Source organism: Cotesia glomerata, linkage group LG1, assembly GCF_020080835.1.
Source record: "Cotesia glomerata isolate CgM1 linkage group LG1, MPM_Cglom_v2.3, whole genome shotgun sequence".
Lineage (NCBI taxonomy): Eukaryota > Metazoa > Arthropoda > Insecta > Hymenoptera > Braconidae > Cotesia > Cotesia glomerata.
Window position 1 is genome coordinate 36,939,164 of NC_058158.1, and position 26,997 is coordinate 36,966,160.

The window sequence follows — 26,997 nt, forward strand, 5'->3', positions numbered from 1 at the left end:
AAAAAAAAAAAAAAAACTTAATAGATTTGTTAATTTTTATATTATATATTTATAATAAAAATACAAATCATTCTTCTTTTTCAATTAACATTTTGGTATTTTTTTCCTCAACTTCTTTATCATATAGTATGCGAATTTCTTTTAAAAGTGTCCCGACATTAGTACCTACTTTTGCTGAAATAGGAATAATTGGTAAGTTTAATTTTCCTTTAAGCTTCTTTAATTTTTCTTCTGTTCCTGGCACATCTATTTTGTTAGCAATAATTAGAATAGGTCTATCACACAATGTTGCGCTGAATTGATTTATCTCATTTCGAAGAATATTAAACTGCTCCCAGGGTTCTTCAGCAGTTAAATCAAGTATAAATATCAAAGCGGCACATCGTTCTGCATGCTTTAGAAACATAATACCTAATCCTCGATTTTTATGAGAGTCTTCAATGAGACCAGGTAAATCTGCAACAGCTATTTGTTCATAATCATCATAAAGAACCATTCCTAGATGAGGTCGTAAAGTTGTAAAAGGATAAGGCGCTACTTTGGGCCTCGCTCTTGAAATTGCACGCAATAATGTACTTTTGCCCGCGTTCGGAAGACCAATCTACAACATTGAATATTTTTTACAATCCACTTAAAATTCAATTTACCATTTTGTAAAAAAAAAATTCTCACCAATCCAACATTAGCCATGCTTCTGAGCTCAAGCAAATACTGTTTATCTTCTCCTGTAGCACCAACTTCAGCAATCTTTGGCGCTTGGTGGACGTCGGAACAGAAAAAAGCATTACCATGACCTCCAGCTCCGCCACGAGCTGCTATGAACATCATTCCATCTTCATCCAAGTCCGCTAAAATATTTCCATCTGGATCACGCACAATAGTACCAACGGGAACTTTAATTACATTATGACGAGCATTTTTTCCCGCACAATTTTTTGGGTAGCCTTTTTCACCATTCTCAGCGCGAACTTGACTTGGAACATGCGTCAAATCCTTCACATCCTTCGTAGCCTAATAAAATTCTTTTTTAAATTATTAATACAAAAAAAAAAAAAAAAACAGTCTTAACTACAAATAATTACAGTAAATAGTTGAACGTACTTCGAAAATTACATGACCACCATGACCACCGTCTCCACCGTCAGGCCCAGCATTTTCGTTCATAAACAGCTGAAGAAAAGATATATGTCCATCTCCGCCGGAACCTCCAATGACTTTGAGCTAGCATCATAATAAATTATTTATTAATGTTATTGTTTAAATTTATTTATCGTTATTTATGTAAAATAAATTACTGCTTTGATGTCAGTAAACTTTAGATGGTTATCCGATTGAGATTTTCTTTTTCTGCTCCTCAAAGCCGTAGCTACGGGTTCTTCAGTGTTAGTAAATAAACACGCGGAACAATGAACTCCGCGGTATAAAATATTTCTGTGTACAATCTCATGTTTAGGTATAACAGTACTGCAAAGAGGATGTTTGCGGATCGTGTTTCTTATTGTTGAAATACCAATACGACGAAAGGACTGCATCTGAAACAAATAGCGTTTGTTTTAAAAAAAATTGACACACACAGTTAGTTTTTATTGTTTAAATTATATTTATTATCTAGAGAATTTTACATCGAGGCTATCTTCTAGAAATTTAGTTATAATATTTTCATGAATCTCAATTACTCTTTTACGATACAACGGTATTTCATCTGACTGATAAGTTATTCTGTAAGTTAATGATATTTTTTCTGTGTCGGGAAATTTATAGTGGCGAATAAATTCGACATTTTTAATAATACGCCCAAAGTTATTATATAAAACAATATAAAAAAGAGATTCGTCAATGTTTTCAGTCACTATAAATGTTAAATCGAAAGTAAAGTCAGGAGGACCGAAAATTTCTTTACGATCAGGATTTAAATCACTCCACCGCGCGTATGAATTTGAATTAATGGCATCAATTGACTGATCAGGTTTCAATTGTTCGAAAAAAAAAGGATCTGCTTGTCGAAATACATGGGTAAGAGCCGAATCCATGAAAAACCACTTGTCTTGCCCTCGAAATCCAGTACTAGAATAATTCTGGAAATTACTCGCTGCAAACGGTTCGACAGCTGTCAAAATAAAATTACCATGGGCTGCCATTTCTTTGATTTTCCATGAATCGCTCCACAATCTCTGGGGTTTGTCGTAACAAGTTCCACCCTGACCATTGCATAGGGTCACTAAAATCAACCCGCCTGGCTCTAATATATTTCCAGCTGACTGGAAAAAATTCTGCAGCAAACTCCGATTCAAGTCTAATCGCATCTTGCTTAGAACGTGAGGAAAATTGAATATTATTTTTGTGAATTTTTGAATTTTAAGCCCAGGGTGGTCTTCAAGTTTCGTTGCATCAACTCCTAATAAAATACTAACTCCTGAAATAAAAAAAAAAACCACGGTTTCGCTATCAGGACAACCAGTAATATCTCTTAAATCATGTACTTAAATTCCCAGTACGAACCATTATTTTTTAAATATTCAATATTTTTTTCAGCAGATTCACTTATGGGCTCGCTTTCATAGCATGTTGCGGTTAGTGATATTTTTAGGTTATGTTGAAACAATTCAACTGAAAATGAAAAATTACCTTCTCCCAAAAGTAATACCTTGTCATTTTCATTAAAGATTGATAATTTCATTTTTATTCCTAAAATTTTTGATAATTAAAAACAAACTCCAACTTTGATACAGAATTAAATTTTTAATTTAATTTGCTAAAAGACCTTATTATATAAAATTAAAATTAATAAATAACAAATCCAAATTATTTTTACAAACCTCCGATTTTATTTAGTGAATATAAAAAATGTAAAAAAAAAATATTAAAAAACTTCTTTCATTATTATTGACAATTTTGAAGAATTGAAAGCATGGACATGTTTTCCGTAATGTGGCGCCATCATTTACGAAACTAAACCACTATTTTTTCCGTGAGTTCAGACACTTGACATTTCCTAAATTTTCCCGCGTTTTCTCTCATTTATTATTTATTATTGCACTGATTAACCAGGGAAAATATGTCCCGTATTAAAAGAATGTTTATTTAATATTAAATTTTCAACTAATAATTTATTTTCCTTTCCGTCTCCATTGCTAGGATTTAAAAAATGTCAACAACAATCACTGACATTTAAATAAGACGTTTGCCGTAGGATTGGATATGAAAAACTATTTATTATTTGACTATGATTGATAATAACAAAAAAGTAAATATGAAAACAGGTGGGTGTGAGTTTTTTCATTCATTCTTCTACGTCTCGATTAAAAATTAATCAAATCAATGAGCTGACCTTTGTGTAAAACTCAATTCCGACTGCATTTTATATTCTAGCTATATTATTTATCAATTTCAGTAATATACGTGGGGGAAAGACTCAACATTACATTGTATATTCCTACCTAAAATATCGAATAATATAATATTAAAATTAAACTTTACAGTTCCTTCGAGAACATGCGATAAGTTTAATGAGCAATGACGCCCGTTCGATTAAAAAATTTGAACCTGCACACAATTATTAATTGTCTAGACCATCATAAATTATATGACATCGATCGTGGTTGGCATTGTCTACAAAACATTCATCTCTCATACATGGTTCGATAAATAAAAGTGTCAAGCATTAGATCAACATCTAACATCTTGACGCAAATACATCGACGAGTGACCTTCGTGTTAAATTCATCTTCCTTAGAACTACCGCAGACCGTACAAGGTTCTTGACGACATCATTCGCAATCCAAATGCTAAATAATTTTATCTTCTAGACGTATTCATATACCAATTAATTACCTATCGTCATAATATATTAAATCAAGCCGAACATCTCAATTTGACTTTGGTGATAATTTAATTGTCTATCGTGCTAATTATAAGTTAATTGTAGTTTCATACGTATTTATCTCTTTACTTTTTTTTTTTGCAGAGAATTTGCGTAATTAAAGTTGGAGTCAACGGATGCTTTAATTTTTTTCCAACTCGATTACGGTCATATTGAAGCAATGCCAGGCATGTATACATGATACATACATACATACATATAGTGGCGATATGACGGATACCTGCGTGCGTAATTATTATATACATGAGTAACGTAAGATAAAACCACATATGTATTCAAAATTATGCAGAGAGTAAAAATGAATGAAACTACTTTTAGAATATTTTACTTATATATACACTGAGCTATATTTTGACTCACAAGTGATTTTTATTTGATTTTTACCTCAGATGGGTTTTATGTTTACAAAAAAATGAAATCTAATTACAACAAAACTACAAAAAAATGGTGGGTAAATATGTCTGGAGTAAATATACCACAAAACACAAAAGTAACGCATTATTTAATAATTGGTTAGCTGAGTGAATAACAAATGAAGTTGAATTTGAAGTAAAATTACAGCGACTTGTGAGAATGACGATCGATATCTTTCATTCTAGCGTGACAATCGATCCACTTATATCATGTTAGGTATACATAATAGGTACGCGTTTTTCATTTGTATATACAAGTTTATAAATAATTGGTTTACTTCCACTATTACTTTTTTTTACGTAACTTAATTTACATTTACTTTTATTTATGTGTGTATGTTTTTATAATGCAGGTACATGAAATCCAGTCTTTTGTTGTGAGAGCTATAAAATAATAAATTGAATGGTTTGTGTATATATAAACACACACAATCCACAAGAGCTCAAGAAAACGTCAAGGGACCGATTTAATTTACGGGAGCATCGTAAACACATCAGCGTGTCTCTATTAGTATGTATGGTACACTCATGAAATATTTGCCGGTGGTTTTCTTGCTCGATCGACCTGTATTGTATGTATATATATATATCTGAGACTCTATATACGAGGAAAAGTAACGATACTGGAGTTTCATGTTGAAATGATAGAATATGGAGAATCAATCATGCTCTAAATTGAAAGCGTCAAAGATACCACAGTAATAAAAGCCCAAGAGAGGATGCTATAATGATGATGACCACGTACCAAAATAATTTATCACTAATGTGTTTACCGTTAAGGCCAAGGTCTAATAGATTATTATGAGAAATTGATTTTAATCCCCTGATGCTTTGACTTAATAAGTATTGAAGAAAATTGAAGAAAAATAAGTCATTGAGTTAAAGTGATAGAAGATTTTGTAATTTAAAATTAATTAGACGATGAAATGTCTGAAGTCCGCGGCTTTAATATTGACATTGAGAAATTTACAAGGACAGTGATATCGTAATAAAAGCTAAGAATTATGGAATTAATGTTACATCAAGTAAATATTTGAATCATATGTGTTCACTCAGACGATAATCATACGTTATTTAAATCTTATTGATTGTTAAAAGTTTATAAAGTGAAAATCGCGTGTAGAATCAATAATAAACTTATAGCTTCCTGTTTTTAATGTTTAGTTGCTATCAAATACAAAGTTCTGAATGATGACCTTACTGTAAATAAAGCTTAGGAATGGGTAAGTGTTGATTAGTATAAATTTAAACTAAACTTTTATTATTCTGATTGTTGACAGAGATTTCACCAGAGGTAACCAGATGAAACCGAGCTCGGCTAATATGAGTTCAATGCTCTTGAGGATATGATAAAGAGGCTCCACAAGTGTCTAATTTAAGTTGATTCACATTAACAGCTTAAAACCGCTATTGCTTTCGGAACAGGAAACCTTTGACGACTTAAACTTTAATAGCTGTAATCATAAATTATTTTAAGGCTTAGTTTATTTAATAAGTATGAGTAAAAGTAACTCTTTGTCCGGACAATGGATTCGTGACGTTTTAAATTAAATAATTTAATTGCAGGACATGAAAAAACAAGGAGCGGAGAAATTATACAATCAAATATGAACCGAGTATTGCGCCTTGAGACGGCGCTGCGGGCGACGCGACGCAGGGCGTCGTCGGCAGACGGCGTCGATCTCACATTTACCCTTAAAAACTCGTGGACTGGACGTCGACTGAGTGAGGCGCCGGGCCGTTATGTGTCATCAAAATCACTAGACTACTCGCACAGCCCAGTGAGAGAAAAAAGATCAAACATAAATAAGTGGGAGTAGTATACATAATAACATACGTAATATATACATATATACACGCAGATGTGCTCCGATATTTTTAATATAAAAATAAATAATTTTATATAAAATTTTAATCAGGTGAACTGAAGAGAGTGATTTATTATTATTTTTGACGACATTTAGTAATGTCATACAAAAGTACCTAGATAATGCATCAGTCTGAAATATATTTAAAGTTTTGTTACACATGAGATAAAGATAGTTACGTTACCTAAGGGGTACAAGACAACACAAGGTCAGTTATAGTATTTATTTTTTTTTTCATCCAATTTTCTCTGTAATCTCCTTCAATCTTAATTGTAGTGTGCTCTGGTGTGTGATCAATTGAATTTATCATTATTATTTATAGAACAGAATGCCAATGGTGTTTAATTTGAAGTTTCAAGATTGTAGAGCAGTGCTTTAATTTACTGGGACATCAAATTCATTCATTGCATGGACGTGATTTTTTCTTGAATCTCTTATTTTTTTTTTCGTTCCTTTGAACAGTTAATTGGCTGCGAATGCGCACAAAACATCGTCAACTGCAAGTACATAAGCAGAGTACAATTGTATTTGGTTTACGGTGTGTATGAGACGTGTTGATAGCTTTAATCACTCATACATTCAAAGATCTACACGCATTACTCATTTGAATCATCAACACTCTAGTGAGTAGTTATTATATTATTGGTGAGTGAGAGTCAGTGTGTTGATAAATTTTTTAACATGTATCATACATTATTTCCCGGACTTTTGTCGTGGTAACGACAGAAACCGAGTGACACCATTCATTTCAGTTTTTTATCTGGTTTGTTTTAACTCACACTTAACATCCAAATTTCATGTTTGAATTTATTATTTAATTTAATATTTAATACTTAATTTTATTTAAAAAGTTTTAATTAATTAAATACAGAATTTATCACTATCTAAGTATCATTAAGATAAGAGTAATAATTAATTTGTTTGTTTGTTGGTTTATTTGTTTTAGACAATTGAACATATGACAATGACAAGGATGACAATTGTTTCTAAGTAAAAAAATATTAGATGATGCTGGATATAATTGCGTTGATGAGTTGCCGCAAACAAACTGTTACACTTGTAATGTTCGTGACAACGACCTTCATTTAAATAATAGACACGTTGTGGGGTCGTCGCTTCATTTACCTGATGAATTACCGGCACGATCGCTCGGTCAGTGTGCCTCTTCATCGGCTCAACAAAACCTCTAGTGTCCTTATTACGAGAAATGTAACAAATATACAAATTTATTATTACTATTATTATTATTTGCCTAATAATAGTGAGATAACATCTTGTTATCAGTCCTTGGAGTTCTAATATTAATGACATAGTATGATAAGACGCGGTAATTTTTACTTGGACTTAATGTCAATGAATCGAAGACAGCAGTTATGATTTCATCGCCGTAGTTATCAGTTTATAGCCACATACTTGTACAATATAACAACGAAAATGACGACAATGAATACGGGTGTCCAACATTTAGAGAAAGCAGCCTCAACTGCCTGTACTATGGCTAACAATTTTTTAGCACCCGTTAAAACAGAGCAGCAAATTTATGAAAATTCAATGCTTGAAGATGACCCTAATGCTAATTCTGTTATTACAACGACAAAAACTTTACCTGATGATAGAACTGTTCCGAGATGGGGGCCTAATCACAAAGGTGCTCGGGAATTAGCTAATTTATATAGTACAGGTGAGAACTGTTTTTTTATTATAAAAAATGATTTTTTAATTGAATTAATATTTTACATAAAAATAATTTTTTTTTTCTATCATGACTTGTAATATTAATTAAACAACTAGTTTGAATTAGCAATAGTTATATAAACCGTGCATGATTCGTAATAAACTTAAATTACACATATCTAACCGTCTATTTATAAATTTAATATCATATCATGCATTATAAATTTATCTTTACATTAAATTAACAGAAATCTTTTTAATTATTCATTTATTTATTTATTAATTTATATACAGGAAAACGAACGCAGGAATGTATCTGCGTAGGCATTTGTATAACGCTGATGGCAGTAAATTCATTTTTTATTGTAATACGTTTAAGACTAGAGAATTTAAGTTCAATAGTAATAGCCGCGTTATGTGGAATTGTAACAGCAGACTTTATCTCTGGATTAGTTCATTGGGCAGCAGACACGTGGGGATCGGTCGAGTTGCCTATCCTTGGAAAAGTAAGCCATATCAATCAATCGATACTACTGTAAGCTTTTAAGCTTCATTAATAGATGTTTATTTTGTTTTTTATTTTATTATTATTGCATAGAATTTTTTGAGGCCATTTCGCGAGCATCATATAGATCCAACAAGTATAACGAGACATGACTTCATCGAAACAAACGGCGATAATTTCATGGTCACTATTCCAGCACTGTGTAAGCTCACGTGGGATTTTCTAACTTTACCCGAGCCGGAAATTCAGCGGAGATTTTTATGGAGTTGCTATTGGTGGCAGCTTGCGATATTTGTAGCAATGACTAATCAGGTAAAATTCACTTCTTTAATAATAATAATAATAATAATAATAATAATAATATTATTGGAATATAAAAATAGAATAAAGTTACCAATTAATCATTGGTTTGTAGATTCACAAGTGGTCTCACACGTATTTTGGATTACCCGGGTGGGTGGTATGGCTGCAAGAGCATCGAGTAATTCTCCCGCGAAGACATCATCGGGTTCACCATGTTGCACCACACGAGACGTATTTTTGTATTACAACTGGCTGGCTAAACTGGCCGTTAGAAAAATTGAGATTTTGGTCTATTCTTGAAACAATTATTGAAGGCGTAACAGGTTACAAACCCCGAGCTGATGATTTCAAATGGGCTCAAAAGCGATCTTGAAAGTTACCAATGTTATTACAATTATTAATGTGGTGTATAATCGCGTGTATATACAATATGATTGTTTATAAAAAGACAATTACGCTATTGTTATCCGCAAAGCCGCGGACGGGGCCGGTCCCCTTCAACATACTTGGAGTTATAAGTGTTTTATTGCACCGAGGACAATTATCTTCAGGCACATATTTTTTTTAAGTTACCAAATGTGGAAAATATTGCACTCTGATTGTAAAGGAAAGCTAAGCAATATACACATTTACAAAGAGTTGCAATCTCAAGTAATTGCAATGCCGAATGTGCTTTTTAATATTAACACGTTGATAATATTTTTTTAGTAAATCAAAGGGTAATAATTACAACTTGTAATTTATATTATATATGTAAAATCTAAATGATTTTCTGATTTACCTGTAGAGTATTTATTTTGAAAAACAAATTTTATTTATGTGAATAATCACGCTGAAAATTCTAAATATTATAAAAGATATATACAATTTCACAAAATAAAGCAAATTAGCCGCGGCCTTAGAAAAGAATTTTAGAGTGATACAGTACTGCAATATTTATACATAACTATTATATTGAAACAAAAATAATAATATTACTAAAAATGACTTAAAAACAGAGCACACTAAGTTGATAAAGTTTATAAGGACTGAAAGTCTTATATATTTTTTTTTTATCACCAAAAAAATGTCGCACAATATGCCTGAAATAAGTGATTTGTTGACAAAAGAAAAAGAAAAAAAAAATAATTTTTCATAGTTAAGTACTTCCCTGAACCTCAACAAATCATCTTACTTGCTATTATTTAAACAAGTATCATTGGACTCATTGTACCATCAATTGCACAAATGCTCCGCACTACATTGTATTAATTATATTATATATTTCTTCTTTTAAATGCCACAAAATAGAAATAAAAAACGCTTAATACGATGTGCACTAAATAAGTAAGTACAAGATTTAGGTTCAGGGGACCAATAATATGAATCTATTGAGCGACACTTAATGTTAAATAAATAAATAAATTTATTGATGCAGCTTTTGTAATAAAATATACACAAATGATTGATGGCCATTTACAAGTTGCTTTTAAAAAAATATACAGATAAGATCAACGATATTAAGTAACAAGTTAAATATACATAAAATATAATTCACGCCGTCCTCTAAAAACTATTTAAATATATACAATATACCTCAGTAATTTCAACAAAATTAAATCTTATTTATTTATAATCTAACAAATCGTATATAATTTCGGCGTGGAAAGAATTATAAATTATTATTATTATTATTTACTACCAGTGTGATAATCTATTTTGATAATTTATTATTATTATTATTATTATTATTATTATTACAACTATACATCGTAAAATTAAATGATTAAAAGAGTTGATGTTTTTATCGTTATTATTTATTAATATTTTATTTTCATTCAGTGTAATTCATTCAGAGTCGCGTTTTAACTTATTAGAAAAAAATAATATGTAAGTCAGTAATAATAATAATGAATTAACATTGTAATAAATATATAATGTATGTTTATCGTAATTTAAAAAATGCGGATATTTTTTTTTATTGTAAGCATTACCGTTATTGTTGTTATTGAGTACAATAAGAATCGAAAAATATTTATTAGAGAAACTATAAGAATAAAAGTAAATGGAGAAACTTAATTAACTAAATAAATTATAAAGATATAAAATAAAAGCAGTAAAATCTCCGAGTTTAAGGAATATAAACCAATGAATTGTATACTCAAAAATGAAATTATTTATTTATCTATTTATTTATTTAGCAGAGAGCTATATATTAAATTTGTACATAAGAGAATGCTATTACTTTTAAAGTTATTGATTGAATAATAATAATGATAAAATGTATACGTAGTGTGTGTGAGTTAGAATGAATTATTTATCAGTCTTTTAGCAAAAAGTGTATTTTTTTACAATGGAAAAATTTAACAATGCTTGTATTCTCACGCCTCAATTTATCTATAACCCGTTTAATCATAACAAAAGCACATTATCAAAATCCGCTCTGCTATTTATTGATGATAATTTATTGTAAAATATTATACAAGCATTCTCTTGAGCTTTTTGTGATATAATTATGTACTAGAGGGAATTGAACAATTAAAATTATAATTCGATGCTCAATTATCTTGATTACTGCTTAATGAAAAGGTACAATTATTTAAATAAAAACAATAAGTGTAATAAAAAAATAATAAATTTGTAATACATGGAATTATAATATATCCGCTGATAAAGAACTGTATAATATGCCGTTGAGCGCCTTTTACAAGCATTATGAACAATAAAACAATAATAATAATCATATACAATCATGTAAAACAGCAAAAATTTGTGTAATAAATGAAATTAGTGCAGTTTTTAAATTTTTTATCTAGAAATAATTGTTTTATTTTTTATTGGAGTTATTCTTCGAGAGCGCCTTTCTGCTTTTTAATAATTATTGATTATTAAAAAAATAAAAACAAGTGAAAAAAATCATTGTTTAACAAAATGTATTTATTAAATTTAGATTCAAAATATCCCGCCAACGTCAGCGCAGATAAAAAAGTCACGCGACCGGAGGAAAAAAAATGGCGGGCGTGACGTGGAAGAAGACGTACACATTATTGGCAAATAATAGTAATGATAATAATAATTTCAATGAGGTAGTGAAGTAACAACAGCGTGAAGTTGGCAGCATTGTCGTGTAAGGATTAGTGACTACCATCGTGCATGGGTTTTGTCGATGGATTTTTACATCAGAAGAGACTCGTTTTCCGGTAAGAGAACATCTATTTGACGTGAAAAATAACCCATTGTCGTTGTTTTATTCGGCATTTGTCGTGACAATTTGGCAGCTGGTCGGCCCAGTGGTTTTGTTTTAAATTGGCGGTAATAGAGCATAAGATTACCGGCGTTCGTTTTGGATAACGACAGTGCGATCATTTGCCCGGGATTTTTTTTAACTCTTGATAATCAACCCCTTTTATCACACAACAATCACTCACAACGTATAGTTTTTCCTGTAAAATAACAATCTCAAGAAAACAAGGCCGTCTGGCTGTGCCGACGCCACAGACTTTCATTGCGGATGCTCAATACAGTCACCTAAGCGTCATCGTATTAAATCCAATCGTCAACGATAATTAAATCTTTTGAGAATATTCTTCGACAGAAGAGGGAGACATCACATTATATATACACATATCTATCCATGTGTATATCTGTACATCTCCATCTACATAGACACCAACAAAAATATACATACCTATAAATTATACATATATCATATATATGTACCTGTATACACATATATATATTTATTTAAGAGAATATAAGGAGGGAGTGCGAGAAAGAGAGGGTGAGGATACCAACGAGGAAGGACAATAATCGCGGCGTCGGTGGCTGCTGCGACAACGACATCAAGACAATACAATAATCATAAGTATAGTTTCAGTATCACAATAGTAACAACAATAATAATAATCATAATAATAATAATAATTATAGTTCTACTAGTTGTAACATAAATAATAATTATATTAATAATATTATTATTATCCGACAAAAGGGACACCTTTGATTAATAAAATCATCAGTTAGAAGGATAATAACAAGAGCTAGCCATGAAGCTGGTCGACCACGTGGTGAGGAGCTTTAAAGTTGCCAAGATATTTCGTGAGAACTCGGACCGAATAAATAGCATCGATTTTTCACAAAGTGGTGACACACTGATATCCTGCTCCGAAGATGACCAAATAGTGATTTACGATTGTGAAAAGGGGACACAAATGCGTACAGTTAATTCCAAAAAGTATGGTGTGGATCTTATACACTTTACTCACGCGAAAAACACAGCAATACACAGCAGTACCAAGGTCGATGACACAATACGCTACCTGAGTTTACACGACAATAAATACATAAGATATTTTCCTGGTCACACCAAGAAAGTCGTGTCTCTGTGTATAAGTCCTGTGGAGGACACCTTTCTCTCGGGTTCGCTCGATAAAACACTCAGACTTTGGGACCTGAGATCACCCAACTGTCATGGAGTGATGAACGTCTCCGGGCGACCAGTCGCGGCATACGACCCCGAGGGCCTCATATTTGCAGCGGGTGTAAACTCGGAGTGTATAAAGCTCTACGACCTCCGTAGCTTCGACAAGGGACCTTTTGTCACTTTTAAACTGACGCAGGAGAAAGAGTGCGATTGGACAGGACTAAAATTCAGCCGTGATGGCAAAACTATTCTGATATCAACAAATGGCAGCATTATACGTCTAATTGATGCTTTTCACGGGACGCCTCTCCAAACGTTCGCGGGGTACCTCAACAACAAAGGTATCGCCATCGAGGCTAGCTTCAGTCCAGATTCACAATTTGTTTTCAGTGGTTCTACGGACGGAAGAGTTCACGTGTGGAATGCCGACACCGGCTACAAGGTTTGTGTGCTAAATGGTGATCACCCAGCCCCTGTGCAGTGTATTCAATTCAATCCAAAGTATATGATGCTCGCATCAGCATGTACTAACATGGCATTTTGGTTGCCGACTGTCGAAGACACTGCGTAAGACTTTTACATATTTGTTTTATTTTATAAATATACACGATACGAGTACAACAGGATCTCATCGGTACAGGGAGTGCAAGTATAATTGTTGTGAATAATTAAGGATTTAAAATAATTTATACAGTTACTACTTGTTTAACAACAACACAAGATGCATTTTTTACGAATAAAGTAATAATTGTTTGTACGACTTTCTCGTCATCTTAATCACAGGATGAGAAAATACTGAGAATGAAGAGTAATATAATTTTCTTTTTCTTTATATAAATATATATATATATATATACACATATATATTATATGTATAAATTTAATTAAATAGTGTAAGGAACTTTGCTTAGCGTGTAATTAAGAGCACACGCATCGAAACGTGATCGACAATGCGCCGCCTATATTTATAATATTTTATTATATAAAATATATATATATATATATATATATATATATATGATATATTTTGTTTTTTAATTTAGAGAGATAGGTTTGTTATCGCCATCATTGACATCGACACCACCAACACCGATACTATTTAAATAATGGGTATAAGTTTATTATCTTCGGTCACATTATTACTGAACTTTAAATTAATACCGTTAGTATTGACATGTTTGTATCCGTGTACATAGTTATGTTCCTGTGTACCTGTGCTTATCATAACAGCTACAAAAAAAAAAAAAAAAAAAAAAAAAAAACAAAAAGAATTGTACATTTGCAAAGTTAATTTTGATAATTGTCGTTTAAACAACCGATTCACTTAATTTGCTTTGATAAATTACTGCCGGAATAATCTAGTTCGTAAACTAAACTTCCATTTCCGAGCCAAAGCTATTTTATTGTTATTTTTTAAAATGAAATAATTTATGAATCGGTTGATTAAATGCAGAAAACAAAATAAATTAAAAGTTTAAAAAAAAGTAAACCCTGTGGCCCTTTCGTTTATGTAAATACGGCACACCTTTTATTATTCATATATTATAGGATAACATGTATAACAAACGTTCCCTTTCTCATTCTCTCTCAAGTTTAAAACATTTTCTCTGCTCTCCTCATTTATTCTGCATGAAATCAACGGGAATAAATATATACATATATCTATATATTCATATTGCATAATATTAAATGTAGATGTAAGGATGAATGTGTGAGAAAGGCGCAAGCGTTTGTGATTTTACGATACGATACGAGTATAGATGTACAACTCGATGTAATATAGTATTTTTTATAAAATGTAATAAACAAAAAAAAAGTTATTAATATTAATTAATTATTATTATATAATCGCAATTGATATCAATCGAATTATTTGTCTTCAATCATTATTAATAATATGCGCAATTAAATCCAAGTATCATCAGGAGTTTATTAATTATATAAATATTTGTATATCTATAAGAAAATTATAGAGATTACACAAAAATTTTGTATTGTTTAACCATTAAAATATTTAATACTTGTCTGAAATTTCATTGAATTTTACTGCCGTATACATGTAAATATTTAAAAAAATATTATATTGAAATAAAAAATTAATAAATAAAGTAAACATTATGATAATGATAAATATTAAATAATTGACGCTGTGAGAGATAATAGCATAACATTTTTGATGACTAAAATTATAAATAAACTGATATGATCAACATTACGTCAATTTAGTTTTTCTGTGATTTCCGGCTGATCATCACGTTATACAATTATCTATAGATTTTTAAAATACAAACTATAACCGTACATATATTCATTAGTACCAATCATTATGATAATAACAATAACTGTTATTATTAATTAATAATTACTCAAAAATTAATACAGTTTTAATTTAATGAATAGTACTGAGTAGAAAACCAGGACCGAGCTAATACCGAGTAGCATGTAAAAATTTTGCATAAAAAAGATTAGTTGATTAACTTAAATATTAAATTAACTAAAAAAAAAAAAAAACAATATTAAGTGTCAAAAGGATTAATTAAGCACGATTTGATGTATTAAGCGAATCGCGCTCCTTTTCCGTCCGTACAACAACAAATTACAAACTTAGTAGAATCAAAAATGCTAAAACGTGGTTGTAATAGTCAACGGTATTTAAAATGTTAATTAATATATTTTTTTTTTTTAATTAATATAATTATAAAAATTAATAATAACGATCAATGTTGGATACTATAATGGTTACCGAGCAGTTGGCCTTGCAGAAATTAACTAAAAGCTATTTGAAAGAATTTTATTTTGGAAAAAGAAAATTTAGTTTTTTTAAAAACAAGATTATTATTTAAGTTTACTTTTACAAAGTGATATTTTTGCAAGGGTCAATAGCGCGATTACCTATGCCAATATATGTAATATTAAAAATAAAATCTTCCATTGTTCATTATTAATTCATCCATCTAGATGAATTGTATCGTAGCATCTAAAAAACGAAATATATTTACACACATTGATGTATTTTATTCACGTACGTGTTCCTTTCTTTCTTTTTTTTGTTTTTGTTTTTTTTTTTTTTATTTATTGTTAAATATAGTAAAACATTTCCTCATTTTTTTATACTTCCGGACGATGGAGTTTTTATATTAAAATAATAAATATAAATAGATGATAAGAGTAACATTTATAAGCACCCACGCTTCAATTAAACTTGTTCAAGATATTAAAATGAAGTAAATACAATAAAATAAAATGTAAATGAGTCTCACCGTATTATTTTATCGCCGATCAATAAAGACGATTTGACTGGCTTTAAATTTGTAATAGTAAAAATACATTAATTAAATTCAATTATATATATTAGCAAAAATTAAATAATCACAATTTATTTCTAGATCTTTTTTTATCGCATGTTTTCGTAACTAAATGAAATTTAAATGAACTGTCAGTGTAAAATTCAAATAATTATTTAGGAATTGATAATTTTATTAAACGTAATTTATTGTAAAAAATTTTGTGAGCCAAGTATATGTTTAGTTTATATATAATCTAGTAATTATATATCACTCAGTGATTTATGAACTATGGAAAGAAAAAAATAATAAATAATGATGATATAAAGTCTTGAAATATAACAATACTGTAATTATACCTTTTTCTGTAATTAAATCACCAAGCCATTTGATTGAATAAAATACAAACCGTTTTTTACACCTTAATTACAAGTCAACAATTTTTTTCATTTTCATTACTTAGTATTGATAAGTGATATAATTTTTTTTCGTCCTCGGATATCTCAGTCGGCGCTCCAGACATAAGGTCTCGACCTTCCATGGTCTTGGGAAAGGCTATTACATTCCTTATGCTGGGTGATTTACATATAATTGATATCAGACGATCCATTCCTGTAAATTACAATTAATTACAAACAACTTTAATTAAAGTAATAATAATAATAATATTTATTTAAATACCAAATGCAATTCCACCGTGAGGAGGAGCTCCACTTGCTAGTGCTTGCAACAAGTGTTTCATTTGCGAAGTACTAATGTTCAGCATTTTCAGTATTTTTTCTTGCAGCTTTGCATTGTGAATTCTTATAGAACCGCCAGCGATTTCAGAGCCATTTAATACTAGATCATAATGCAGCCCTCGTACCTGAATATAATTAATTTGATCTCTGGTTCAATTACACAATTTATTATTAATATTTTTACAAACTTTAAAAGGGTCAGTCTCAAGATACTGAATGTCATCAGAATGCGGCGCAGTAAATGGATGATGAGTTGAAGCAATACTTCCGTCGTCGTTTATTTCAAACAATGGAAAATCGACAATCCACAAGAATTCATACCCTTGAGTCCTTACTTGACGTCCTTTAGATTCTATTATATTGGCAAACTCCACAAGAATTTTACCGAGAAGTTTTCTCTAAAAATTATTACTTGAATTATTTTTCTTCTGTTTTTTTTTTTTTTTTTTTTTTTTTTACTTCAAGTCATTCTATACTCACAACATTATTTTTGTTTCCAGAGGCTAAAAATAGAGCGTCAGTTTTATTGACACTCAATTTCTGATTCATACCAGAAATATCAACGCCAAATTTCTCGACCTTCTCCGGCCATGAATTATCTTGTATTTTAATTTGCATCAACTTAACACCTTTAAAATTCTTATCTCTGATATCATTAAACTGAGCTTTCACTGCATTTGTCAGAAATTCCTGTGATAAATAAAATAAATTACTCCATTTATAACTGTGAGTTCTAACAATTAAAACTTACAGCTCCCATCGGTATCGGTAAGGCGTAAATTTCATTATCACCCCGAGAATCCGACTGCTGTAGATTTAAAATACGGTATGGAAGTCTTAAATCCGGTTGATCCGTCCCAAAAAGCTCCATCACTTGTTCATAAGTGAAATGTCTGAATGGAGCTGTCAATGCAGCAGACTCTTTAGGCCAGCAATGACACAGAAGATCTTCTATTAAACTAATAATACCTTCACGGTCAGTAAACGATATTTCTATATCCAGCTGTAAATTATTTAAAATAATCAAATTACCAATCGATAAAAAGTAAACCAAAAAAAGTGATGGTTGATAATTTATAAATTTACTTGTGTGAATTCTGGTTGTCGGTCGGATCTAGCACCTTCATCTCTGTAACATCTAGCTATTTGGAAGTACCTATCAATTCCACCGACCATCAGCAACTGCTTAAACTGCTGTGGACTTTGAACAAGTGAGTAGAATTCTCCTGGCTGTCTAGTCGGTACCACAAATTCTTGAGCACCCTATAAATAATCTTACTTTGAAAAAAATTAAAAACAGTACTGAATTTAAGCAACTACATCAGCAAACACTTACACCAGGAGTACGCCTGAAAAGAGTAGGAGTTTCTACGTCGACAAACCCGCAGTCATCGATCAAATACCCTCGTAATTTGTGCATAAACTGAGATCGTAGTCGTAAATTATTTTGCATTGACGGAAATCTTAGCGCTAAGTATCTGTATTGCATCTGCAGCATTTCTTTAGGGACATTGTGCTCTCTAATATAAAAAGGTAGCTGTGATGCGGCATTATTTACTATTTCTAGTGCTTCTACAAGAATCTCTATGCTACCAGTTTTCATTTTACGATTTTCTTGTTCTGGCGGCCTCAGGATAACTTTCCCTGTCACCGATAAAACACTCTCAAAGCTCGACTGTTCCACAGCTTTGATTAAAGATTGTTTCTATAATGAATAAATTTTATTGCATCATTAAATAAATTAAATGGCTCTTTCGATAAATTCTTACATCATCAGGAATCATTAACTGAATAGTTCCATAAGAATCTCTTAACGTAATAAACTTCCCCATTCTCTGGTACTCCATCCATCCACACAGACTGACAGTTTCTCCAACATCTTCAATTCCCAGCTCACCGCAGGTGTGTGTTCTCTGAACATACTTGTTAACTGGAAATAATTCTTTATTTTGACTTTTAACCTGAGGATTATCTTGACTGTAATGAACTGATAATTTTTTAAAGCCGCATATCTTATTCTGAAATGATTTATAAATTTTATTAATGTAACTTAATTAAAATAAATGATACTGATATTAGCAAACTTCTGAAAATTCGTTGAATTTTTATAACAAATCAATTATTATAAAAAAAAATATTTTTAAAAATTCCCACTTATAATTTTTTTTAATTTCTACCTGTCGAATTTTTTCCCCAAATTTTTTTCATTATAATTTAATTGTTATAAAAATTTTAAAACTTGTTAAATGTCTGTTAAATTCATGACATTAAAGTTAGCAGTCGCTTTACAATTTTTAAATTTTCTTTAATAAATAAATTTGCTCCGAAAAATAATCATTTCTAAAAATTGGATTTTTTTATTTTTCTAATTTTGTAAATGTCAATTTTTTTTCTCATTTTCTTTGACATAATTTATTTGTTAAAAAAATTCTTAAAATTATAAAATATCTGCTAAATTAATTTTCATATTAAATTCATTATCAAAATAATTAAATATTTATCGTTACCTTTGAATTTTTTATCCCCAATATTGATCGGGAACATCTTTGCAAATAATTAAATCCTCTCCTCGTTAACATAATTATAAAAATTAATTAAAAGTATTTGTTTAAAAAATTTTTCAATAACATGTGGAAATGATGAAAGAGAATTTTTTCTAAGTTTAGGTAATGACAAAAATTTCTTTTGGAAATCAGCCCTCAGACTTTTTTATTATTGTCAAGAACTAGGTTATGTTTCCTCAGCATCGTAGAATTTACGATTGCAAGTTCGCGGTAATGGTGTAGTGAAGTTTATTATTAACAACAACAATTGATTTAATTTATTATAAAAGCTTCCAAGTGAATATAAATAATAAATAAACATATCTAGTATTTAAATTATTAGAATACAAAATGGTAAATTTGTATTTTTTTTTAAATATTAATATTTATAAAATCATTATCAACAATATAAATTATCTGTTTATTTTTAGTTGCCACTTTCGTTACTCAGGACAGCGCAAAATCATCCTATGGTAATTATTAATTTAACATTTTATTTCTTGTATTTAATTTACTTTAATTAATTGTAAAATTTATTTTTAGTTGGTTGAATTGAAAAATGGAGAAACCTACAACGGACATTTAGTTAGTTGTGATAATTGGATGAACATCAACCTTAGAGAAGTAATTTGTACGTCACGGGTAAGAAAAATATTTTATTGAACTTATTTTATTATTGATTATTATTAACTTAGGTATCACAAAAAAATACCTGCGTTCATATAAACGAAAGAAAAAAAATTTTTTTTTTTTTTTTTTTTTTTTCAAAAAACTATTGCAGATTCATATGGATAATTTTGATAAAGAAATCAGCAGACATTTAAAAATTCTTTAAATTTTTATACCAAATCAATTATTATAAAAAATTATTTTAAGAAATTTGCACTTATTATTTTAAAAAATTTCTGCATTTGGAATTTTTTTCATTATAATTTTTATTATAATTGTTATAAAACTAAAAAATTGTTAAATGTCAATTAAATTCAGTATATAATTTTTGAAACCACTTTTTAATTTTCTTTGTGTGTATTTTGTTACGCAGCCATTAATTAAATGATTTATTTTATTTTTTTCCCTTAAGGATGGTGACAAATTTTGGAAGATGCCCGAGTGCTACATCAGAGGTAGTACTATAAAATATTTGCGTATTCCGGACGAAGTTATCGACATGGTCAAGGAAGATGTTCAAATGAAATCTCGTGGACGAGGTGAAATGAAAGGAAGAGGTGGTCAAAGCCAACGCGGTGGACGCGGAGGAGGTCGTGGTGGCGGTACTTTTGGTAACCGTGGAAGCAGAGGACCAGCACCTTTAGGTCGTGGTAGCGGCGGTAATCAAGGCAACAAGCTCCTCAACAAAAATAGAAACAAATAATTTAATCACTTAATTTTAATTACTATATATTTAATAAAAATTTTCTAAGATTAATCATGTGGTTTTTAATTTAAAAAAAACAGAAGGGAGTCATAATAATAATAACAATACAAGTTGGTTTAATTTAAGTATTTTATAGTTATCTTAGACATTAAAAAAAGCATGTTTTTTTTTTTTTTTCGTTTTTGTACTCGAGTATAATTAACAATTATTCAAGAAAAATTACTTCACACCAAGATAATGAGATGGTTTAGTATTGTAAATAATACTCTATCATTCACAAGTGTCATTACAATAATAATTAAGAGATCAAACGGTCTCAAGGTATATCTTAATTAAGAATACAAATATTCATTTATTCTAATTTTATTTTGTCAGTTACGCTAGTCTTGATTTTTAACCACTATTCACAATATAAAAAAAGACTTAAAAGATAAGGGAGGATCTCTCCCTTCGGTTGTCGATCAACTAATACGTGTTACGTATTCGTCACATAATCGACTGTGCCACCTTGGCACTTGGACGTAAGAACCATTTTCGTTTGACGATTGCATCTCAATGTTTATCGGCCTTCAACTGTAATGAGAGTTAAAAATAAGTTTTATAAAAATTACGATGGTGATAAAATTAATGATTTATTAATTTTAATGAAAATATGAAACTTACTGTAAGATGCCAAATCAATTTCGTCTGGTAACTCCGTAATGTTCACGTCGAATCTTTCTTGAACGTCATTCAATATTTTAGCGTCGCTCTCGTCACTAACTAACGTTATTGCAAGACCTTTGGTACCGAAACGTCCTGCTCGTGCTACTCGATGTAAATACGTATCGGAGTCTTCAGGCATGTCGTAGTTGAAGACGATGTTTACTCGTTCAATATCCATACCACGTCCAAACAAATTGGTAGCAACCAAAATTCTCTGAAAACACAAAAAAAAATAATTATTAAAAAATATTCTCATTGTTGAATAATTTATATAATAAATTAAAGTAATCAGCAGAGAGTTCAAGAGTAAACAATCACGATGTGATCATGATAATTGAAAATATCCTCATATAAAAATAATTGTAAATGATTGATTGTAATAACAAGAAGGTTATAAATTTACCTTTTGGAAATCCTTGAACTGTTGATACCTCGATAAACGCTCTTCTTGAGTCATTCCTCTGTGGATACCAATTGCTGGGAAATTTTGTTCTGTCAATAATTGTGCTAATGCCATACACCTTTGCACAGATTTAACAAAAATAACAACTTGGTTAAATTCGAGCACATCAAGAAGTTCAAAGAGTTTTTTATTCTTTTCATTTTCCTTCAGCTTGACGTAGTGCTGCTGGAGACCGTGAAGTGTGAGTTTGGCTTCGTCGTCGACGTAAACTTCCATAGGCTGTAAAGAAATTATTTATAAATACACACGTAAACAGATAGTTGAATTGTTGGAATTGAATTTCTATGAAGAATTTAGACTTTTTAAATAGAGTTAAATAGAATTTTTTCAAATTTACCAAATGTAAGAAATTAAAAAATTGACTAACTAATGTATGATAATTATAAAAACTTTAAGTATAGAAATTCAAAATTAAACGTGTTTAAGAGTAATTGTGGATTTTTAATCGATGATCAGATAGTCACTCTGGTTACATACGCTCCGGTGACTGTCCACTGTCAAGGTAGATGCCAGCCAACTTGGCAGTGGATCCCTTGACAGAGATAAGATGGTGTATGTGTCACCCAGGAATGCTCAGCCACACCATCCACTGTGCCCGATTGATGGGAGTTACACTCTCCGCCAGATAGATCGAACTTTTGAATCACCGCGAATTTCATCTCCATTGAAACGCGAAGTAACATGCTTACGGGTAACATTAGACAAAACAATAAGGTGGTGTTTCAGCAGACAATCCACAAATATTGTTGTGATAAGCTTTACTTCGATGCACAAATTATCCACGGCCCCATATTATATTGTTAAATTTTTTTTTTTGTTTAACGTACGCGATTTAATGATTAACTAATTATTGTAGAAACGATCTAATTGTTAGGCCCTAGCTAATCTCCTATTAGGTGTTTCATAAAAGTCCTCTTGAGTCTTCTTTCTTGTAATCTTCTTTCTTCAGGATGTCTTGAAGTCTTCTTTTTAGCAAAAATATTTAAGCCTCCCATTGATTTAGATTACCCTCCCTCCCACTATCATTCATTAATGGTAAATATTTATACGGGTGTTAAACGCGAATAAATTGATTGGTATAAAGTAGGATAAAATCATTGAGGTGAGGATTATAGTTAGGATCATTATCAAAAAGGATCGTAAAACATGGTATGGTTCAGCGAGTATAAATTGTTGTGGACATAGGATGTTGATGTCCATTATCCAAGGATATGGATGTGTGAAAATCATCAGGATATTCAAATAAATGTGTTTATCAAACGGTTGATGCTGCTATCTAGCCTAACCCGCGGGTATTAATTTTTGATAGTTATATTTCGCGGGGTCTGAGCTGTCTCCTGGGTGTATGCGTGGGACCAACGAGGTAGAATCGATCGAGGATCGCAGTGAAGTAGAAGATTGGCTATTTACATCTTGCATGAATTTTTTGCAGACTGGTCGAATATCCTTCGATAATGTTGCGCTGAACATCATTACTTGCTTGCCATGTGGAGTGCTACGGAAGATTTCTTGTACGTCTCGTCTCATATCTGTAATCCAAAAAATATACAATCAGTTACTGAACACTTATCACGGTGTATATAAAAATTTATTGATAATAAAATATCAAGTCAGTTGTGGGTGGTAGAAAATGTTTGTCATCATCTTTAGGCTCGTGACGAGAGAGGACATCATTCTTAATATTTTGTTATTCAATATTAAAAATTATTAAATGTATCAAGTTATATTTACCAAGCAATTCGAGCATTTTGTCACATTCATCGAGAATAAAATGTTTCAAGTGCTTAAGGTTAAGCTTCTTATTCCGTACAAGTGCCAGAATACGTCCCGGTGTTCCTACCACGATGTGAGGGCAGGTATTTTTTAATACTTCTTCATCTTTTTGGATTGGAAGTCCACCAAAGAATACACCAACCTACAATAAAAAAAAAAAAGCAAAAACAAAAAGTTAGTAAATTGCAAAATAAATTATACAAAATAAAAATTTATTTTATTAAATCTCCATCAGAAGTGGGTAGTGGTAAAAGCAAATGTCATCATCTTAAGGCTAAGAATTATGCAACATCATCTGGAGATTGTTGATTTCATTCAAGTATATAACAAGTAAATAATAAAAATATCTTATATCTCACCTTGACTTGGGGCATGTATTTGCTGAACCGCTCGTACTCTTTACTGATTTGGAATGCTAATTCACGTGTGTGGCACATTACCAACACGTACACTTGATTCTCTGTTAGCTCAAGCTGTTGTAGAGTTGCCAATACAAATACAGCCGTTTTTCCCATACCGGATTTAGCTTGGCAGAGAATATCCATACCGAGTACAGCTTGTGGAATACATTCGTGTTGAACTATAAATATTAAAATAAATTTCTATTAAATATTTGTTCTTTTTCGATTTAATATATTCAATTAATAAATAAGTATTCGGTATAGAAGTTGAAATCATAATGTATCATACGTCCCTATTTCTATGTTATTCATCATTCATGAGAAAAAAAAAAAAAAAAAAATAAAATAAATAAAAATGATAAATAAATTATTACCTTCGGATGGATGCTCGAAACCGCAATCAACAATAGCTCTGAGAATTTCTGGTTTTAGCAGGAAATCTCTGAAACCACTGCTGTGAATAGAAACGTAGGTACCCTTGACTTCTTTTTTGGCCGGTGCATCTCCACTTCCGTCGACTACCGCCTCGGTCTGTTCCTCGTCTTCGTAGTCCAAAAGATCATCGTTATCAGCCATGACTGTAGATAAGTTTTTATGAGGTTATCTAATAAAATTAAAAAAATAAACGTTTAGTAAATTTATTTTCAACTCCTACCCACGCTACTACAGTTCAATACACAAAGGATCCCGCCGCCATTTTTGCGACACAGCAATATTAATCGTCGTACAAGAGCTTTTTCGTATCCACGTTTTTTTTCCCGATCAATCGATAAATTTCTCAATTAATTAGTTGTAAAAAAAATTGAACAATTATATTTATGGAATAAACTAATATTAACTTGTTACTCTAAAATGAAAATTTCAGACTATCGGCGTCTTTTTCATCGCGGATAAATTTACCGGACAAATATTAAAATAATGTTTTTTATAATAAATCAAATAATATACAACGATACGAAAGATTATTTAATATGAATATGAACTATAATTTAAATATTGATAGGTTATTTAAATAATTAAAGTAATAAGATTGCACACTTACTTGTACGTGAGAAAAGCCGTACTGCAAGCAAAGGACGCCAAGGAGCAAGAGCTATAATGGCGGGCGTCGAGTTTTGTCGACGTTGGTCTTTACTAGTCCGGAAGTAGGTGCTGACGCCTATAATTGTATTTTGTTAAATTCGTTATTTTTATGAATAATAAATATTAAAGAGCAAGATTTTTAAATTTATATAATTTAAATAATTATTTAAATAGTAAAAAAATTTTTTTTTTATTAAAAAACAAGTTTAAATACTATATTTTGTGCAAAAGTTCTGAAACAACGACAGGTGTGTGAATTTAATGGCGGCCAGGGCGGAAGTACTGCGGAAGCCAAAATAAATGTTAAAAAAATTGTTAATAAATTTATTTAAATAAGAATTTTAAGATACACACACTTATATCGGAAGTTAATTGTACGCATGATTCGCAAATAAATAAGTAAATAAGTGTCATAACAATGGCGTTTAGTTTAGCTGCTTTTTCATATATTATTTCACTAATTGTTGATGCATTTCTTATATTTTTCGCGATTTTCCATGTAAGTATCTATAATTAATATAATTTATAAAATTAATCCGAATTAAAATTTAAATGTTTTCAGTGAATATTTTTTTTATAACCTTCCACTGATGACTTTTAAAAATTTCAAGTTTAAATACATTTCATTAAAATTGATAATAATAATTTTAAATTTCAGGTGATTGCATTTGATGAATTAAAAACGGAGTATAAAAATCCCATTGAGCAGTGCAATAGTCTCAATCCAGTATGTTAATAATTTTTATTATAATTAAAAAGTTTACTCTGATAATTGTGAAAGATAAGATAAAAATTAATGAAATTAATATTATTTTTTAGCTGGTACCTTTCGAGTATGGGCTGCATCTGCTGATAAATTTCTTATTTTTAATAAGCGGAGAATGGTTCTCAATTTTAATAAACGCTCCGTTGATAGCGTATCACATCAATAGATACTTGACGAGGCCGGTGATGTCAGGTCCTGGCTTATACGACGCTACTAGTATTTTAAATGCCAATGTTTTGGCAAGATGTCAAAGGGAAGGATGGATTAAACTTGCATTTTATCTACTTTGTTTCTTCTATTATTTATACGGGTAAGTTTATCTAAATGATGACATCCAAAAAATTTTTACAAATTTTCTCAAGTTTAATAAGTTATTTTAATTTTTTTCAGAATGATTACATCACTTATTCATTAAATGACTCTCAAGCTGCCAACAAATACTATAATTTTTATATTATTTATTACTTAAGATGGCAAAAAATAAATATTAAGGGCATCTAAATTATGAATCTTCCAAAGTCTTGCCCTTATTGGTTTATTAGTCGACCATAGTGCCACTCCTTGAGATTGTTCCTATGCATAAGCAGTAACTTTTGCCTTAAATTTAATTATTTTTACTAATCGAACAAATTTTAATGCAGATTTAATGTAAAGCCTAAAGTTATTTTATCATTCGCATGTAGAAATCTAGGCAGGTAATTAAATAATCGTATACATGGTTATGAATTCAAGAGATTTTATATTGTAATTGTAATAATTAATGATGTACAGATTTTTTACTCTATCAATACATAAACATCATCGTAATTCTAGTCATTA

At 30.4% G+C, this 26,997-nt stretch overlaps 7 protein-coding genes and 1 long non-coding RNA gene across 17 annotated transcripts; 5 read left to right on the plus strand and 3 right to left on the minus strand.

The window, feature by feature from the left end:
- Positions 1 to 31: 31 nt before the first annotated feature.
- Positions 32 to 3,106, minus strand: LOC123259158 (mitochondrial ribosome-associated GTPase 2). Of its 5 annotated transcripts, XM_044719440.1 has the most exons (7): positions 2,817 to 3,106; positions 2,500 to 2,685; positions 1,623 to 2,413; positions 1,296 to 1,532; positions 1,102 to 1,221; positions 673 to 1,011; positions 32 to 601 (listed from the first exon to the last, which is right to left on the minus strand). In XM_044719440.1, the coding sequence occupies exons 2-7, from the start codon at positions 2,675 to 2,677 to the stop codon at positions 68 to 70; spliced, it is 2,199 nt and encodes a 732-aa protein (XP_044575375.1). In that variant the 5' UTR covers positions 2,678 to 2,685; positions 2,817 to 3,106; the 3' UTR covers positions 32 to 67. The 5 variants fall into 5 exon arrangements, with proteins under 5 accessions (XP_044575375.1, XP_044575395.1, XP_044575385.1 ...); XM_044719460.1 differs by lacking the exons at positions 2,500 to 2,685; positions 2,817 to 3,106 and having other exon boundaries at positions 1,623 to 2,064; positions 2,126 to 2,349; XM_044719450.1 differs by lacking the exons at positions 2,500 to 2,685; positions 2,817 to 3,106 and having other exon boundaries at positions 1,623 to 2,075; positions 2,126 to 2,349.
- A 27-nt stretch (positions 3,107 to 3,133) lies between these two features.
- LOC123259225 lies at positions 3,134 to 4,502 on the plus strand. The gene is made up of 3 exons (XR_006508189.1): positions 3,134 to 3,260; positions 3,480 to 3,880; positions 3,965 to 4,502. It is a non-coding gene; the product is annotated as an uncharacterized LOC123259225 (long non-coding RNA).
- A 1,313-nt stretch (positions 4,503 to 5,815) lies between these two features.
- Positions 5,816 to 9,603, plus strand: LOC123259190 (plasmanylethanolamine desaturase). Of its 4 annotated transcripts, XM_044719524.1 has the most exons (6): positions 5,816 to 6,130; positions 6,213 to 6,369; positions 7,108 to 7,842; positions 8,130 to 8,341; positions 8,434 to 8,652; positions 8,756 to 9,603. In XM_044719524.1, the coding sequence occupies exons 3-6, from the start codon at positions 7,596 to 7,598 to the stop codon at positions 9,014 to 9,016; spliced, it is 939 nt and encodes a 312-aa protein (XP_044575459.1). In that variant the 5' UTR covers positions 5,816 to 6,130; positions 6,213 to 6,369; positions 7,108 to 7,595; the 3' UTR covers positions 9,017 to 9,603. The 4 variants fall into 4 exon arrangements, with proteins under 4 accessions (XP_044575459.1, XP_044575483.1, XP_044575475.1 ...); XM_044719548.1 differs by lacking the exons at positions 5,816 to 6,130; positions 6,213 to 6,369 and adding an exon at positions 6,608 to 6,699; XM_044719540.1 differs by lacking the exons at positions 5,816 to 6,130; positions 6,213 to 6,369 and adding an exon at positions 6,761 to 6,784.
- Positions 9,604 to 11,718: 2,115 nt separating this feature from the next.
- Positions 11,719 to 15,720, plus strand: LOC123259182 (WD repeat-containing protein 82). The gene has a single exon (XM_044719510.1). The coding sequence runs from the start codon at positions 12,669 to 12,671 to the stop codon at positions 13,614 to 13,616; it is 948 nt and encodes a 315-aa protein (XP_044575445.1). The 5' UTR covers positions 11,719 to 12,668; the 3' UTR covers positions 13,617 to 15,720.
- A 357-nt stretch (positions 15,721 to 16,077) lies between these two features.
- Positions 16,078 to 19,747, minus strand: LOC123259175 (aspartate--tRNA ligase, mitochondrial). 2 transcript variants are annotated; one of them, XR_006508187.1, is made up of 10 exons: positions 19,577 to 19,747; positions 18,839 to 19,087; positions 18,406 to 18,774; positions 18,156 to 18,332; positions 17,821 to 18,072; positions 17,550 to 17,759; positions 17,258 to 17,467; positions 17,011 to 17,194; positions 16,689 to 16,941; positions 16,078 to 16,618 (listed from the first exon to the last, which is right to left on the minus strand). XR_006508187.1 is itself a non-coding variant. In XM_044719492.1 (9 exons), exons 1-9 carry the CDS (start codon positions 19,646 to 19,648, stop codon positions 16,763 to 16,765), a joined length of 1,902 nt encoding a protein of 633 aa, XP_044575427.1. In that variant the 5' UTR covers positions 19,649 to 19,747; the 3' UTR covers positions 16,078 to 16,762. The 2 variants fall into 2 exon arrangements, 1 of the variants encoding a protein (XP_044575427.1); XM_044719492.1 differs by having other exon boundaries at positions 16,078 to 16,941.
- A 70-nt stretch (positions 19,748 to 19,817) lies between these two features.
- Positions 19,818 to 21,038, plus strand: LOC123259215 (U6 snRNA-associated Sm-like protein LSm4). The gene is made up of 4 exons (XM_044719559.1): positions 19,818 to 19,966; positions 20,044 to 20,085; positions 20,156 to 20,254; positions 20,694 to 21,038. The coding sequence occupies exons 1-4, from the start codon at positions 19,964 to 19,966 to the stop codon at positions 20,982 to 20,984; spliced, it is 435 nt and encodes a 144-aa protein (XP_044575494.1). The 5' UTR covers positions 19,818 to 19,963; the 3' UTR covers positions 20,985 to 21,038.
- A 299-nt stretch (positions 21,039 to 21,337) lies between these two features.
- LOC123259232 (ATP-dependent RNA helicase WM6) lies at positions 21,338 to 25,781 on the minus strand. Of its 2 annotated transcripts, none has more exons than XM_044719581.1 (8): positions 25,769 to 25,781; positions 24,704 to 24,933; positions 24,288 to 24,508; positions 23,887 to 24,070; positions 23,566 to 23,684; positions 22,096 to 22,374; positions 21,651 to 21,906; positions 21,338 to 21,560 (listed from the first exon to the last, which is right to left on the minus strand). In XM_044719581.1, exons 2-8 carry the CDS (start codon positions 24,903 to 24,905, stop codon positions 21,547 to 21,549), a joined length of 1,275 nt encoding a protein of 424 aa, XP_044575516.1. In that variant the 5' UTR covers positions 24,906 to 24,933; positions 25,769 to 25,781; the 3' UTR covers positions 21,338 to 21,546. The 2 variants fall into 2 exon arrangements, with proteins under 2 accessions (XP_044575516.1, XP_044575511.1); XM_044719576.1 differs by lacking the exon at positions 25,769 to 25,781 and adding an exon at positions 25,372 to 25,470 and having other exon boundaries at positions 24,704 to 24,935.
- On the plus strand, positions 25,753 to 26,990 carry LOC123259256 (protein cornichon). Its single transcript, XM_044719601.1, has 4 exons — positions 25,753 to 25,911; positions 26,071 to 26,139; positions 26,232 to 26,488; positions 26,569 to 26,990. The coding sequence occupies exons 1-4, from the start codon at positions 25,831 to 25,833 to the stop codon at positions 26,591 to 26,593; spliced, it is 432 nt and encodes a 143-aa protein (XP_044575536.1). The 5' UTR covers positions 25,753 to 25,830; the 3' UTR covers positions 26,594 to 26,990.
- Positions 26,991 to 26,997: the final 7 nt, after the last annotated feature.